The 16934-nt window shown below is 41.3% G+C and overlaps 1 protein-coding gene across 13 annotated transcripts in view; it reads right to left on the bottom strand.

The window, feature by feature from the left end:
• Window positions 1-16934, bottom strand: part of PTK2 (protein tyrosine kinase 2) — a 189832-nt gene that overhangs the window by 78588 nt on the left and 94310 nt on the right. For all 13 annotated transcript variants that reach the window (XM_077932700.1, XM_077932702.1, XM_077932701.1 and 10 more), the window contains 2 exons: window positions 16364-16451; window positions 3098-3177 (listed from right to left, as the gene is read on the bottom strand). In XM_077932700.1, coding sequence (XP_077788826.1) covers window positions 3098-3177; window positions 16364-16451 — 168 coding nt within the window. The remainder of the gene's footprint in view (window positions 1-3097; window positions 3178-16363; window positions 16452-16934) is intronic.

The raw sequence follows: 16934 nt of genomic DNA, 5'->3' as shown, positions 1-16934 counted from the left end.
TTGTTATACATCTGTAATCACAAGGGCTTGTGATTCCAAAAGATCAAGTTCCTTGTCTCAAACCATATTATATGCTTGCGATGAAAATTTAAATCCTCAGCCACCTTCCCACCCAAACATTTCTTTAAACTTGCAATTTTGACAGCGCTGAGCTGCCATGTACCAGCTATCATTATTCTTGGCCAGCAAGAGCATTTGCAACAATGGTGTAATTCAAAATTACTGCTCAACATTTGCTTTTCTCTCCCTATTACTCTGTCGCTTGATTTACCACTAATTTCTTATTGATTGTTACTTTTTCTGAGTCTTGCTGTGCAAGACAATAGCAGAACTAAAGCAACTGTCTCAACAAAAAGACCTTGAACAACAGCTATATGCTTGGGGAATTTTCATCAGCTGTTGTTCCGAAATCTCTCTTGTCTCTCTCTCTTCGTAATCCGAAAGAGTTTATTAACATGCTAAAAATTATTGTGCTTTGTAAAATAGGAGGAGACTACAAAATGCTGTTTAGGGTTGGTATCCCAGCAGGACTGGGTTGGGCTGGGCTTAGGCTGAGCCCTTCATAGCTCCAGCCTTCATGCGTGTTCTAGAGCCTTCCTGGTATGATTGATACTGGGCTCAGTTTCACAGCATTCAGCTGAAGAGGAAACATAAGCTTAGCGTGACAGTGGTGGGGGGGGAAATGCATACAGAGCAGCTCTCCAGCCACAGGCTTCCCAGCCCTTTCTGATGGTGGCAGGGATTAAACCTGGACCTTTTGTATGCAAAGTACAGGGGCGTCTTACCAATAGAGGCATGTGCTGCTGGGCGCCGGGGCGCCATGTTCTGGAGGGCGCCAGGGAAGAGGTGGAGGCTGGATGCTGAGCTTCCTGGCATCAGCTGGCCACCCTCGCCTGCCTCCACCATGCTGTGCCGAAGCAGTGCTGTGCCCAGAGCCTCTGTCTGCTGTGGCCACCGCGGCACAAAGTGGCCAGCTGAGCTGGGAGGCACCGCGTCCAGCCTCTGCCTCTTCCCCGACGGAGGAGCCGCCCTCCAGCTGCTGCCCGCCTCCTCCAGCCCCGCCCTCCCTAAAAAACTCTGGGAAACGGGGAGGGGGGTGCCGGAGGGAGCTTTGCACCACGGCGCTGGATATGCTTAGGACGTCCCTCAAAAAGTATGCACTGTCCCACTGAGCTGCAGCCCTTCCCTACATTTCCGCAGTTCTATAATATGCATTCACCTATCTGGAGACAAAAATATAGCTTGGCTCTGTAGATGTCTAACCAAACCAAATGTCCAGCTATGAAGCTCAGAAGGCAGGCAGAACCAGACACTTCGCAGCCGTGCTGTTGGCAGAAGAAGGTGGTGGTGTCTCCATTGCAAAGGAAATTCCCTGGATGGTAGGAAAGCCAGCCCCATTCCACGCATCCCTGCTGTATTTCCACTGTGGGGATAGCCAGTGACCTAGTCTGATTCCAAAGACAACCCCGCTGGAGGTGGAGACAAATCTGAATAATATTCTGACCCCTCGGTGCAGAGTCAGAGCTATATATAAAGATTTATGTTTATAGAGTGGGCCATGGAGAAAATGAGACTCCAGATAAAGGCTCCCTGAGCTGTGGCTGATCCCTGTGAAAAGGAAGGGTCACATAACCTATGTGAGGCATACTGAACAGGAGGGGCTCCATAACTCGCACTATAATCTCAATTAAATAAGTGCTTGCTGCTTTAAGAATATAAGAAACCACCCTTGCTCTCACAGTAGCCAACCAGATGCTTATGGGAAACCTATAAGAAGGAAATGAGTACAACGGTGCTCTTCCCACTTGTGATTCCCAGCAACCGATTATAAAATACAAGAGCATGACTTTGGGCTCGCAAGAGTGAGGATGTGTATTTGTGAAAGAAAGAAGATTTGTAGCTCTGGCATGGTACCTGGATAATTTATTAAGAGACAACTCATGAAAAGGGACCACAACATCTTTGCCAGTATTCTGCTTTTTAAAAAGGCCACCAAAGCAATTTGGATGCCTGACAGTCTCCAAAGCCCATTGCTCAGATCTAGGGCACACAATATCCCCTCAACTGAGCTTCAGGCTCAGGCGGGTAGCAGAAAGGCGACAGAAAGGCAAAAAAATCAGTTTCAGATCGGAGACATTAAGACAGATGACAGTAAGTCTCCCCCCCCCCCCCATGAACTCCAAATATTCCTAGTTACAAGAGTAAAAAATATGTTTGGATTCACTTCTCTCTGTTTCTCTCTATAGAAATTTTTTACACTTTATAAATATTGGACAATAAGTTAAGGAAGAGGCAACAGCAATGTTCCTAATTCAACTCTTCATGATTTGTAAATGTGGGTTGATGAAACATTGTCCCACAGTAAATGTATTTGTACAGTGGTGCCTCGCAAGACGAAAAGAATCCGTTCCGCGAGTCTCTTCGTCTTGCGGTTTTTTCGTCTTGCGAAGCAACCCTATTAGCGGCTTAGCGCTATTAGCGGCTTAGCGGCTTAGCTTATAAGCGGCTTAGCGGCTTAGCTTATAAGCGGCTTAGCGGATCAGCTGATAAGCGGCTTAGCGATCAGCTATTAAGCGGCTTGGCGGCTTAGCTGTTAAGCAGCTTAGCGGCTTAGCGGATCAGCTGATAAGCGGCTTAGCGGCTTGGGGAAAAGGGGGGGGGAACCCTGCAGGAACTCACAAGACATTTTCGTCTTGCGAAGCAAGCCCATAGGAAATTCATTTTGCGAAGCACCTCCAAAACGGAAAACCCTTTCGTCTAGCGGGTTTTCCGTCTTGCGAGGCATTCATCTTGCAGGGCACCACTGTATTGCCTTACTTTCAATACTGTGGCTAATTTCTAACCATTTGAGTTAAGTTTGTGTGAACTGAGCAGAAGTGACATAAAAATGCCACTAACCGGGAGTGTGGGGAAGGGGAAATCTGTAAATTTAAAAGCATTACAATTGTATTACACCAAACACTGTAAGTTCCAAAAAGACTTTTAAGGAAACCTTTTTTAAAAAATCCCAATTTTCATATCCATCAGGGTATCAAGAATAAGGGAAATTGCTCAGCTTATAAAAGTTTGAATAAATATGTAAAAAATATTGCCTTACCGGATTTCAAGGCAACCTAGCTTCAAGGCAATTTCCTGGTCCACCTGGTCTGCTATTTCTACCATATAGTCATTTTTCACCTAAAGTAAAACAAAGAGGAATGTGTCACATATAAGAACAGTATAAATGACATCAAATATACTTTCATTCAAATATCATGTTCACTGCAAGTTTCAATACTTCTCCAAGCAAATTTCATCAGTCTGCTTTGGAGGTAAATTATTCTCAAGCTCCAAGCAATCTTTTCCATGAGTAATGAAGAGCAGATTTGTTCATTAAAAGGTGGGGGGGGGGGTTGAGGAGTAGGGTGAGGAAAAGAATTCTAGTTTCTTGTGCAACATCCAAAGAGGGATACTGTGCATTTCCCTTGTAGAGAGAGTAGCTGAGCAATATTCCTGAATCTGAAAATGTACACACGCACAACTGGCAAGACATGAGACTCTTGATTTCAAACATTAACCAAGAAAAAGCAAAAAGAGGGAGTGTGTATCACTCCTGCTTGCCTTTCAATCACATACCTCCAAAATGTGAAGTTGCCTGAAGTGATGTGGTATTTCTTATTGTGGATTCGTATTTTTTCTAGATTTATTGCATTGTTTTTATGGAAATGGTTGCAAACTGCCCTAGAATTCTCAATGAAATGTGCTGTGCAAATAGTTGATAGATAATGAATTTATTGCATACATGCTCCCCATAGCTTTACTACAGGCATTAGGGAGGCTGTAAAAGTTGAACTCCCCCCCCCCCAAAAAAAAACACACTTGAAGGAGAAGATAGATGCTCATCTAAGCAATGGCCTGGTTTGCTCATAACACTGGTTTGCTCACAACACTCATAAAACTTTTAATTGTGTAATGACAAACTGTGTTCTGAAACCATGGTTCAGTGTTGTCTTTCCTTTGTTGCAAGAACGGCCTGGTGTTATTTGTGAACCCAACACCCTTCTTCAATCATGGCTTGCTTGGACACTGTGTAACCTCAGACGCTTGCCAGTCTACAAAGACATGAGGCAAGAGCAGCTGGAAAACCAAACCAATTTTGAGGACACAACCCATGGTTTTGTTTCACCGTCACTATGTGGGAGAACTCATAATTACCTCAGTTTGTGAAACAAACCATGACCAGGATTTGCCAAGGAGAGTCCTGGAGCTGACTCTCCACCCAAGAGGGTCAAGAACAGATACAATAATAGTCATCCAATCCCCCCCGCCCAGTAAATAAATAAAGGTTGGTAATTAAAAATATAATTTATCCCCAAATGAAATTCAGACCTCCTTGACTGAGATGTATACTTCAATGGCAATAATTAACATTAGCACATGACTATCACTGGACATTTAAACAGCTCTGTTAGAAAGAAGAATGATTAATAACAGCCAACGTTGTGAATAGCTGGGTAAGCAGAGATAACCTACATGAAAACTTAATTTTTATGAATACTTAGGGCTAATAGGGCTTTTCATCTTAAAAACACTTAAAGTTTATAGATAACAAATCAGAGCTTAACAGAATTACACTGAAAGCTTGGTATTTTTTCTGCACTTATTGGTGGATATTTACTTGATTCCCAAAAATGATTGTGAGCTTAATATCTACTAATTAGAACTGCTGTTCAATTACATTAATTTTATAATGATATACTTCCCCAGGAAGCTAGTATATTAATTTAAAACCCTTGCAAAGCTGCTTTACAAAAAGAGCCTTTTACATTAATCAGATCAACATGCTGATTTTAATTAATGTAGTATTTCCCCTTGAATTATATGGTTCTTTTCACAAAATTCAAGAGTTGCCCATTGCACCACCGTTCTTCACTATTAAATCACTCGCTTTAATGGAAAACTCAATTTTAAACTTCCCAAAATAATATGGACAATCAATGTGTGTTCACGTACAACATTTTCTTTCTTATTTCTTTTTAATAACATTCACTGGTTGGTATGCAAGGATAGTTTTCATAGTCAGAATCATAGTACACGAAACCTTCAGCCAAACATTTAGACACCTTGTGCTGTATATTCCCTCATAATCAGAAAGAAGAAGCAAAGTAAAAAACCAAATAAGAGTGCCATGGGCAAAACCACAGTCCAGCAGAATACATTTTATTTATACCTTTCATATCTCCCTTTCCTCCAAGGAGTTCAAGGTGGCATACATGGTTCTCCCCTCCTAATTCTTCCTCACAACAACCCTATAAGGTAGGTTAGGCTGAGAGGCAATGACTGGCCCAAGGTCACCCCTGGCATAGTGGGGATTTGAACTCTGGTCTCTCAGGCCCTAGTCTGAAACATTCTAACCAACCCCCAGCTCCCTTTTTCTGTACAGTCATACCTTCTTACGTTTGCTTCATGATAGGTTTCTTCAGGTTGCGTACCGCGGCGACCCGGAAGTACTGGAAAGGGGTACTTCTGGATTTCGTCACTCGCGCATGCGCAGAAATGCAAAATGACGTGATGTGCATGCTATGCGCAGAAGCGGCGAATAACGACCCGCACATGCACAGACGCGGGGTGCATTCCTTTCAGGTTGTGAACGGGGCTCCGGAACGGATCCCGTTCGCAACCAGAGGTACCACTGTACTGTAGCTTTTTTATACTAAATGTTTTGACATTATGGGAAAATGCACTTTGTGCTTCACTTAGGTTTTTAAATTATCACAGAAGACCTCTCCATAAAGTGCAAGAGACAGAAACATACTCAGATGTCAATAAAAAAGCACTATCTATGGACCTCTTCCTACAGTGGCGGACTTTGGGCTCTCAAATTTCAGCAGTGCCCTTGGGTAACCCAAAAATTCAGGCCCCCCCCCTCTTCCCCTTCATTCTACAGCGCTCCCTGCAGTGCCCTTTTGGCCCAGCACCTAGTGCAGGCAAACTGGTCATGTTCCCCTAAATCTGCCTCTGCTTCATACATGACTTGTACTTCCATTGCTTGTGTCTCTTAAAATAATTACCATTCACTTCCAAAACCAAGGTGCTAGCCTTTTTGGCACATGAGCCACAGAGGGAACGTGCCACACTAATTCATATCAGAATGAAAACCTCAGCATCCCTTGACCACTTCAGAGTGGTTTGTCTCAGGGAACAGACAAGAGGAGAGGCAGGCAAAAGGGAAGGTCCAAAACCATGTGCTCTCCTGCTCCTGTTACAGAAGTGTCACAGTCTACATGTCCTGTGCCACTTAAGGCAACCTTGCTACAGGTTGACCACCCAGCCACAAATACCTCTTCCTCCCCAGGCAATCTATTCCTTTCCATGCCAGACTTCCTGGTCTAATAGTCCATGCAAACTTATCTGCTGCTCCCAATGACCATGAGAACACAACCGTGACTGCTTTATGTCTCTGCCCCCATATTTCACATGTATGCTCATGTTCTCTTTTGGGTTCATCACTCAATAGTGCTTCAGTCTCTCTCTTGACTGCTCTTGCTTTCCTCCCCACTTTCATATGATGTCTAATGTTGTATTTGATCTTGAACCACTAGGAATTTTAAGAAGCGCAGAAAAGCATTGTTTTAGGAAATGTTCTTGGGCTGGCTTTGAGTTAGCAGTGCATGAAAAAGGTCACACACAAGCCCCAGAAACACTATTTCCAGTCTTAAAAGAATGCAAGGAAGTAAAAATAAAAGTAAACACTTTACAACTGTACCCTATCGAAAAAGCGTTTTGAATACAAGATGCTCAGTCAAGGAGAAGATGAAATGTGCAATCACCTCAAAAGCTCTAAAGTGCTCTAGCCTTGTTGATGAAGTGCATCAAACCAACCAAGCAAATACACCTAGATCACAACTCTGAATTCTTCCTTGGATACTACACATCCAGGAAACAATTTTCCCCTTAACACACATGGAAAGGAACAGTAAGATTGCTACCTCTTATCTGAATATAAAGCCAACTGCCCTAGCATACTGCTATGTCTTATACATTTCTCTAACTGCAGTCTACTGCAGCATCACAGGTTCTCTTCTCACCCTCCAAATCCCTGAATCTCCCCAAGAAAGAAACTTTTAAAAAGATTAAAGTAACAAGTAACCATACACACAATAATTTCTTAAACAGAAAGCAAACACTGGTGGGTGAATGAGCACATGCTGGTTTCAGCCAAGCATATTGCAACCATTTCCTATTATACTGTGCTCTATGTTTGGTCCTAAAGATTTCCATCTCTTCGGGGAATAAACTCTTGTTTCTTCAGAATCAAGAACTGGGGCAACAATGCACAGCAGCAGTACAGTACCCAGAAATTAAGACTTTCTAGAGAAGGTATCACAAACAAGAAATTAGCAATTTTCAGTTGCCTTTAGCAGGTAACATATATTAAGGGCCCTATGGACACCTATTGGACTTTAATGTTGTTTTGCTAGATATACTTGACAGATTAATTTAGGGCATCCATTTTTATATTTTGCATATTGGTAATGCCGTAATTTTTGAAACTGTAACCTACTTTGTGAAGTTTTTTTCTTCTTCAAAAAGTAGGGTTCAAACCTACCAAATAAACAAACAGAAATCCATAACCCATATCAATGGAATAAAATAGATTTAGTATCTTTTATTATTTTTAACAAACGAACAGAAGAATCAAATAAACCAAACAATCATAACTGATAAGATAACCAGCTCAGCTAATGTTTGTGCTTTTACAGCAGTAGTGATTTTATTTGCTTCACGGGGTTTAAATAAATAAATAAATTTATTATTATTATATTCTTTCCAAGTGAAAAGTTCAGTGTGAGTATTTCAATTTTTCCAGAAGCACTTCCTTTAGAAGGTGAGGCAGTGATTTATTTATTTTTTTGTTTCATCTAAAGAAGTTTGATCTTCATGCTGTTTTTAACTATAGTGCAGCTTTGAAAGCAAGTCCACAAAAGTTACTAGCCTGCAACAACAACAAAATTATTAGCCTGCCAAAACTGGAGAGAGTGGAGCTTCATCCTTCCTGCAACAGTCCTCTGCACATTTCTGTACTGGGTGCAGGAGAGAGAAACAGAGTGCTCCATCTTTCTTTTGCCATCCTGCTCTCTCATGAACATGGAATCCTTTCTCGCCGATGGCTACCAAGCTAGGTTTGTTATAATGGTTGCCTTGCTGCTCCTTCACTGTACTGCCGTGACCACAATTTTTGACTTTGAAGCTAATTGAACCTTATTACCAAAACATTTCCTCCTGTGGGTGCTTCATTGACTTCATTCTTCATCTCAAGATCTCCTTGAGCTTTTCAATGGCGGGGGGAGAGCGCAACCCCTGTAATGGAGTCAGTCCCTTTTTTGATTTCTAGCTTACTAGAGTCAATGCCCTCTTTGATTACAGAGTGACAACACCTCAAGTACATCCTTCCTTGCTGTTCCTCAAGTGTTAGCATCTGGAGATAACCACATCCCACTGGTTTTCTCTGTTCTACCCAAGCTTCCAAATGTCTTGGGCAAGTAGTCAGTTCAGATCCAGGAAAGATATCAACTGGGATAAGCTGTATCTGGTCCCAAGCTGTATAGGGCTTTGTACACAAATACCAGCGCTCTGTACCTAGCCTGGGAGTTAGCTGGCAGCCAGTGCAATTCCTTATTCAGGAATACTGTTCGTAACTGTGATGTTCACTAATCACCCTGCTGCAACTACAGCAGCAGTTTGCTGCTCAGAAGATAAGAGCACTTCGTGCCCCAAAGAATATTGCTGTGTGCTAAACTTTCTTCCATTGACTAAGGTTAAATATAGAACATTCATGAAGTCCAGGAAATATGGGTAAGCCGAAACTTCAATCTGCCAGAGATGCTAAAGCAGCAATTCCCAAACTCTGTGCTAGGGCACAATAGGATGTGGCGAGAGAACTGCTAGATAGGCATGAGAAGTAATTAAATTATTTAAAAGATTCTGAGAACCTGGAATGATACACTCACAGAGGGAGCTACCTGCTGCATCTCTGCATGATTTACTGCTTTGGCCTTAATTTCTTCAAATCAGTCTCTGTCTGATTTGAGCTAGCAATTGTGCAGCATGATTGTATCAGGTGGTGACAGCATCACTCCTAGTGCAAAAATGCAGCTAATTGCCTGCACTTGGAGGAAGCATGACCTGAACACTGATTCATGAAGAAACACAGGGTGAGGGTCCTAAGAAGGTGAACAGTTCATACTTTTAAGATGGAAGACTGCACAAATAAATACATAGAAATAGCTTGGGTGTCAGACATCTGGAAACCACTGATTTATTAGTTAACTATGTTCATATACAGCAAAGGTTGCTGTGCACAGAAGACGCCAGGGAAGCCTTCCTCAACTTGGTGACCTTCAGAAGTTGCTGGACTACAATTCTCATCAGCCATAGCCAGCATGGACAGCATGATGGGAATTATAGTCCAAAACAACTGGCGTGCACCAGGTTGAGGAAGACTATTTGAGATCATGCACTTGTTTTCTTCTTCTTTTGTCATTGGGGGTGCATGAGCAAATACATTAACTATGGCCCACTTTACAGCTTTGGAATCTGAACCTTCATATTGGAAAACAGTTCCTAAGGACTCTTGGTTGGTTCTCAGTTTCAAAAATCGCACATCATAATCTGTGAATCTAGGAGCTAGATTCTGAGAGAGTTGGTGACTGCTCCCCAAAACCTTTATTTCACCATGCAGACATTATGGCAGAAGGCAGCTACAGGAACTGGTGAGACTGCAAGTTTGCAGACACTGCCTCAGAGCAGTAAACGACAAGAACTGCCAGTTCAAAAGCTCAAACAGAATTTCCAAATCCCTGTTTATTGTTGACATTTAAAATAGCTGAGGGCATTTGGAAGGGAGAAGAGTCAAGTGGGCCAAAGGTGCTTAATCCGTCCTGCACCTGCATGCTTTCTTCTCCAGGTCCTCTTTGAATTCTTTTCCGGAACTTGTTCAAGTATAATACTGGCTGGCAGAAAAGAATTCTTAGGGAGGGTGAATCTCAGACCGTGGAGCAGACAGCTCTTTCCCTACACTCTCACACACCTCACCACTCACTCTCTCCCTTGCAAATCCATCCCTCCTCCACTTTTGCACAGCAGGAGGAAAAGATGAGATTAGGAAACCCATGTTTGTTGCCAAAGATGTAGTCCCAGACTCAGTGAGAAGAATCGCACACCAGTTTGGAATTTTACTCCAACGGGAATTAATTAGAATTAAAAGCAGGTTGAGATCAACCATTTGAGAATTTCTCTTTAAGCTCATACATGTTTTTCGCACCAGGAGAAGGGGTGATGAACCAGAGAAAGCGATTCGAGGTTGAAATGCAGCACACACACAGGGAAAGCCCCATTTAACTCAGTGGGACTTATTATGAGTAAACACAGAGTTGAGCTTAAGCCAGGAGCCCCAATAGCAGCAACCCTTTCACAGGCTAAAAGCTTACTGGAAAACAAAAAGCAAAAATACAGCAAGTCTGCTCTCTCAGTAGGATCCTTATTTTTGTTGAGACAGAACACTGGTTGTGCGCACTTCTTGAATAACTTGCTGACTAGTCACTTCCCAGACTTCAAAACATTTATTAAGGAACAATTGTAAAACCCGCCAGCAGTCAAGTTCCCTGGCACATCAGACTGGCGCGATATGCAGTCAAGATGAGAGGAATGAAGAGCTCATACGTTTGGACATTCCAAACAGTGTAGGCTTACTCTGGTGCATGAGTTAAGAATAAATTTATTACTGACTGTATTGCCTTATGCAGCAGCTGCTACGTTTTAGAAGGCATGTGCCTCATTTAGCCAGATCTCCCCCCCCACACACACACACACCCAGCCCTTACAGCAACAAAATCTCAGGAAGAAACATTCACCATAGCCTGGGGATTTAATTCAGATGCGAAGATTGCTATTAGACAATACATGGAATAATCAAGGTTTTCATCTTTGTGCAGCAAAAAGATACAACCCCGCCCCCCCCGAAAGCATAAGTCAGGGCAAGGCATGGATGAGGTTACATTCAACCAAACATGCCTTAATTAGGAGGTGCACATAAACAGGAGAGGGTGAAACTGAGGAGCGCTGAGTGCAAGGCGCAGTAGCGGGTTTATTGGTGTGGCTTAAGGATAGGAAAGGATCTGAACAGGTTCCTAATGTCCAGCTTTCACAGTAGGAAACCAATCATGCATTAATTAAACAGCAAGCAATCCAAAGGCACCAAGATGAGTCTCGGGATAAGGTTGCAAGACATTAATCTGAGGTTGTTTTTCATCTCCTCCACCTGGGCATAGTGGTGCTAACAGTGCAGAGTTAAATATTATGTTTTCTTCAGACGTCTCCTTTCAGAATGCACATGTACAAAGTTGTTCATAACATCATGAGACAGATGGAGAGAGCAGGTGTGCGTGTGCAGGTTGGTAGTTCAACTCACCATGGGGATGCTAATCTCCATGGTAAGGGTAGCATTTAAAACAGTCCCCAGAATGTTACTGTAGAAACAAAGACATGTAAAGCTGGTCCAAGTGAATGTCATTTTCTGTGCCCAATGAAAATCCAGAGTGTTAGTAGAGAAGGAACAGAGTTTCCTCTACCCTCATCTACCAGCCCACAACAAGGCATTATTCCATCTAGTATATTTTCAAGGTTTCCTTACAAGCACTGTCAGCAATGAAGACGACTGAGCATGGATTTCAAGCCGCTGTTGAACCCATGCACAGAATGTGACCTCTAAATAAGCCATTACTTAAAGCAGCCTTGTGTTTCAGAACTTGCCTGGTAGCCATAGTAGATAAGGCATTGCATGCAGGAAAGCAAAGTGGCTAAAGACTGATAGAGCACTCTGTCCCTTCTCCGCATCTGTTAAAGAAGTAAAGTAGGCTGTCGGAGGATGAAACCCTCTACATCCCATTTATTGTAAGTTTCTTATCCTGTGGAATCACCATGGCTTCTACAATGTTGAACGGTAAAAAGTGGTTACTACTCTGCTTCATTTATATTAGTCCTCCCTTCCCTTTTGGCCAGCTTTACAACGGACAAATCATTAAACGAAGATTTCCATGCTCCAAAGAAAATACACACTGGTGTTTTTTTCTTTCTTTACAGCTTTTAAAAGCAAAGCTTTGCATTAGGGTAACGCTCAGCTGCCATCTGCCCTCAGCTGCTGCTCTGCCTTATCAAAAAGGTCACAGTTGCTACATTAATGCAAGTTGATCTTTGACATCCTGCACTAATTACACAGGCTCCCTTATTTCTATGGTAATAATAAGGACATTAGTGACTGGGGGAAGGGAACTGCTTGCCAACAGGGCATTGTGCAAGGCAGAATGACTTTAAAATTACCCCTTCTGTCATGGTGGACAGATCCCCCAGCTGTCTTTGTATATGCTTCCACTTCCGATTTTGTTGGCAAAATCAAACTATACACTTGGGAACCTTTATAATATTGGAAGCAATGCAAGTCTTTTAGTACAAATGATCACTTTAAGTAATCAGGCGTACTATCTTACTAATTTTAATTTTACCGGGAGGAGGAAGCTGGAATGTTTTGTAAATGTATCTTGCCATATGGAAAGATCACCACCTGGTAAGATATAGGTTTACAAGACTTCATAGATTTGCATGGCTCAGAGAACAGTAAGGATTATCTACCAGCAGAGACGGATGGGTCTGCATCATTTTTCCTGACTGCTCTTAAAAGAGTTTCCTTTTGACCTAGCTAACTGTCTGTCATTGTACTAGTTGGTCTCTGGAATAGAAAAATGTCCCGAGAGAGAGATGACCACTCCTACGTGTATCTTCCATTGACTAGACCCTCAGCTGCTTCCTGTTATATTAGAGAGCTTGGAAGCAACAGAAAATACAAAAGCAGAACACAAACTGAGGAAGACTTGAGCTATGTCAGACTATAGGAGAGTTTACATCACCACCATCACATCTACAGCTTGGAGGTTTTTACCTTTTTATAATCATGTGGTATATAAACTGTATGAGATAAAGAAATACTGTAAATCTACAGGAATGTCTGGCAGAGATTTAACATGCAGTAATGGGCTCCAGAGCAGTACAGCAAACCCTTGGTAGCCTACTATGATCTAGTCGTTAAAAATTGATTTACATACATGCATACATACATAATATAATTTGTATGCTGCCTTTCCATAGTTAAAATCAAGCTCAAGGTGGCTTACAACATGGGGGAGGGGGAATTGCATAGTTCCAAACATAACAAAAGTAATCTTAGACAAGAAATAAAACATCAAAAAGTACACAGTCAAATTGAACAATTTCCACATAAATCATAATAAAGATACAAATAATAATACCAACAACAGCAACACCCCCCAAACAAAATCCCCTAAGCAATTTAAGAAGCTAATGTCTAAATAGATTACCTAACAGGCACTGTCAATCTAATGACCACAGCGCTCTTCCTATGATCACTCCTAACATCATGAAAGAGTTGAGGGCCTATAAACATCGTGGCTTCAAGTCCTGGAAGATTCCACCTGGCCTGGGAGGGTGGGCCTCTGATTGACTCCAGCTACAAAAGCTGAGGCTGAAGAGGAGGCCAGAGACCATCTTGACTGTGTCTTAGCTCAGACCCAGGATATTGAGCCAGAGCTTCCACAGCTGCCATCCTCCATGAACCACCACTGGCAAGATTGGCAGCAACATCAGCAGATACGTTCTATGCTTATGATAACATTTTATTCAAATATTTTATTTTCTTGCTAATAATGCTGTTTTAAATGTGCATTTTATAGTTGACTTTCTTTAGCAATGTTTTCTTTTGGAATGTTAGATAAAAGATAAAATATTTGTTAACTTTGCTGTGTTATATGTGCATTCTGCGGTTGACCGCCTTTGTAATGTTTTATTGTGAAATCTTTAAGATAATGTTTAGATTCCTGCTAATTATGTTGCCTTGAAAGCATACTTTATTTGACTTTTCTTCAGTATTGTTTGATATTTTTTCTTTAATAGATAAAACAATATAGAAATGAAATGGATAATATTATTAACAAAAACAACAACTTAAAGGGCTATGTCAGGATCTCTGACCATGAAAAGCAAGGCCTAAAAGCTTCCTCCAGTCCCCCTGAAAATCAACTTGTGCTGGCATTTCTGTATTCAAAAAACGATTCAAGTAATTCATGAGGCAAGGCACTAATCAGGCAGTGCTTAAAGAAAAAATTCAGTGATTTGCTGGCAGAAGGAAAACAAACCGACTGGCAAGAGCACAGTGAGCATGGCAAATACTAGCACACTCAATAATGCTTGAGAGTAGCCCGGGAGCAATTCTACTGAACAGTGAACGGACCACAGATCTGTGACACTATCACATCACCGCCTTGGCAAGCACAAGCTCTATATGCATCCAAACTAGAGCTCCCCAAAGCAATTTTACACCCATCTTATCATCATAATACTCCAGTACGAATTATGCAACACTGTGCACTGGAAACAAATCAATGGATTAAGCCTTCCACCACCTCACAATTGCTGTTATTATTCGCCACCCTTATCACGGGGAAAAAAGATAACTTCTGTTCGATGAACTTAAATTCTTTACAGTGGTACCTCGGGTTACATATGCTTCAGGTTACATACGCTTCAGGTTACAGACTCCGCTAACCCAGAAATAGTGCTTCAGGTTAAGAACTTTGCTTCAGGATGAGAACAGAAATTGGGCTTTGGCGGCGCGGCAGCAGCAGGAGGCCCCATTAGCTAAAGTGGTGCTTCAGGTTAAGAACAGTTTCAGGTTAAGTACGGACCTCCGGAACGAATTAAGTACTTAACCCGAGGTACTACTGTACACCAGTATGTAGCATTACTATAGGGTTGCTATATTTCAAGGGGTAAAAATCTGGACAAAAAAAGTTATTGAGCCAAAACCCAAACAAGAGTCCAGGCCGCCACTGCCAGAGCCGGAACATATGTTCTACCACTACTCTGCTGCATATAAATCCCTGGCTGTAACTTTCTAATTAGGTTACTAACATGAATTTAGATAATTCTAAAGAAATCTCTGTCAAAGGAGTACAACAAATCCTGTACCGACAATGCATTCGGCAGCTCTTCTATTGCATATGCAATTTAAGCAAATTTGCACACCTCTACTTATTTTGCATAATTGATTCCCACTTAAGATTTTATAGTAAATCTGTCAGTCATTGTGAAGAAAAGGGAGACTACATTGCACAATAAAACTCTGCTGTCTTCGCTAGCTAAAGAACTAAGAAATTCTTAGTCAGCCCCTTTCTACGTTCCGAGATTCCACTAGACTTTGCCCACTCACTTTTCAAGCTTATCTTCACAGCTGTAGTTACTAAAAGCAAAGATTTTTCAGGATGATGAATGAATTCTGCCCACAGCAACCAAGCCCTGTGCTTTTTGCTGTATTTCCATTGAACTATAGCTGTGCTTGCATGGAACTGAAGAACACACACAGTTTTCCTGGTCACAGAGAAAATTATTAGAAGAGTTCCAAGTAGATGAGGGTCTGAAGATGGTTAGCTGGTTTAAGTTAATTGGATTTTGAAAAGAAGTTTATAGCAAGAAAGAAGGCAACCCTTTTTCATTAAAGCTTTATGAGATATCCCTATGTTTTTAATCTGGGGAAATTATGGAAAATTTCCATAACTATAGAAATTATGGATGGGTGGGGCATAAATAATAAATTATTATTATTTATTTATTTGGGGGAGGAAGTCCCACATTTATTACACAGATTTGTGTGAATCTCTAGAAGAATTTATGTATAGATAGATAGAGAACAGCTGGAATTTGTGTATAACAGCTGGAATTTATTAGGGAGTTAGGTTCTGAAATATCTGCACACATATTAATCGTGGATTTTCATGATATGCCACCTTTCTTCCACAGCAAAACTCCGTCCAGGCACTTCGTCAAACCCAGGATCTGAAAAACTCTTCCAAAACATGTCTTCTTGCCACAGCCTTGGGCATTATTTATGGAAAGGCAGAATTTAACCAGAGTGAAATATCCCAGGGTACTTATACCACACTGCAAGTGTGTCTTAGACAAAAGTATTTCTGAATCTATCCCAATGCAGCATATGCATAAACTGGTCAGTGTGCAGAGGGGAAACCTAATCACTGCTATGTGCAAAATTTTCAAACTCCACTCATACTATGAAAACTGGTGCCTTAAACTGGTTTTCTTGACATAAGAGACTCACCCTTTCCCTCCAATTCTGATGTGTGCTTTCAAATAACATATACCACTACCATTTTTCTGTGCCTGCATCGACATGCTACTTATATAAACAAAGCAGACTTTCACAACTCCAAAAGCAAGTTTAAACAAAGGTGTATGTGTTTACCTGCTGATAGAAAAAATTTAACGTTGGCTTATCTTCAGTAAACTGGTTCAGAAATCCTTTCGGTAAGTATCGGATTCGAAGTTCATATCTACAAGGATAGAAAATGCAGAAAAATTTTATGCTTTGTGTTATGAGTCATCATCACATAATTTTTTAAAAAATCTCTAACCGTTCTGTATAATATTTATTTAAATTTTATTTATTTAGAGCATTTGTACCCCACTCTTCATCCAAAAAGGCTCTCAGAGCAGCTTACATGAAATCAAAACAAAACACTCCCTACCAGCAGGCATATATTCTACATATCCTGGAGGTAGAACAAGACTTGCAATGAGAGCCAAATATGTGAGAATCCATATGCACATCAAAAAGCAACAGGGAAACAATGCTTGATTTTTAAAGAGAGACGGGTGGGAATTTTAAAATTGCATGAAATGATATGCTTATGCAAGGTGCTGTTGAAACCACTGAACTTCACAGCAATCGCCATTCATAAAATTCTAATTTCTTATTAACACTGACACACAAACTGTATTACTGGCCTTCAGTAATTCACCATCATAACATAACT

Source organism: Podarcis muralis, chromosome 8, assembly GCF_964188315.1.
Source record: "Podarcis muralis chromosome 8, rPodMur119.hap1.1, whole genome shotgun sequence".
NCBI lineage: Eukaryota > Metazoa > Chordata > Lepidosauria > Squamata > Lacertidae > Podarcis > Podarcis muralis.
Note: the sequence above shows the minus strand (reverse complement) of the source record. Positions and strands in the feature narration are given on the sequence as shown.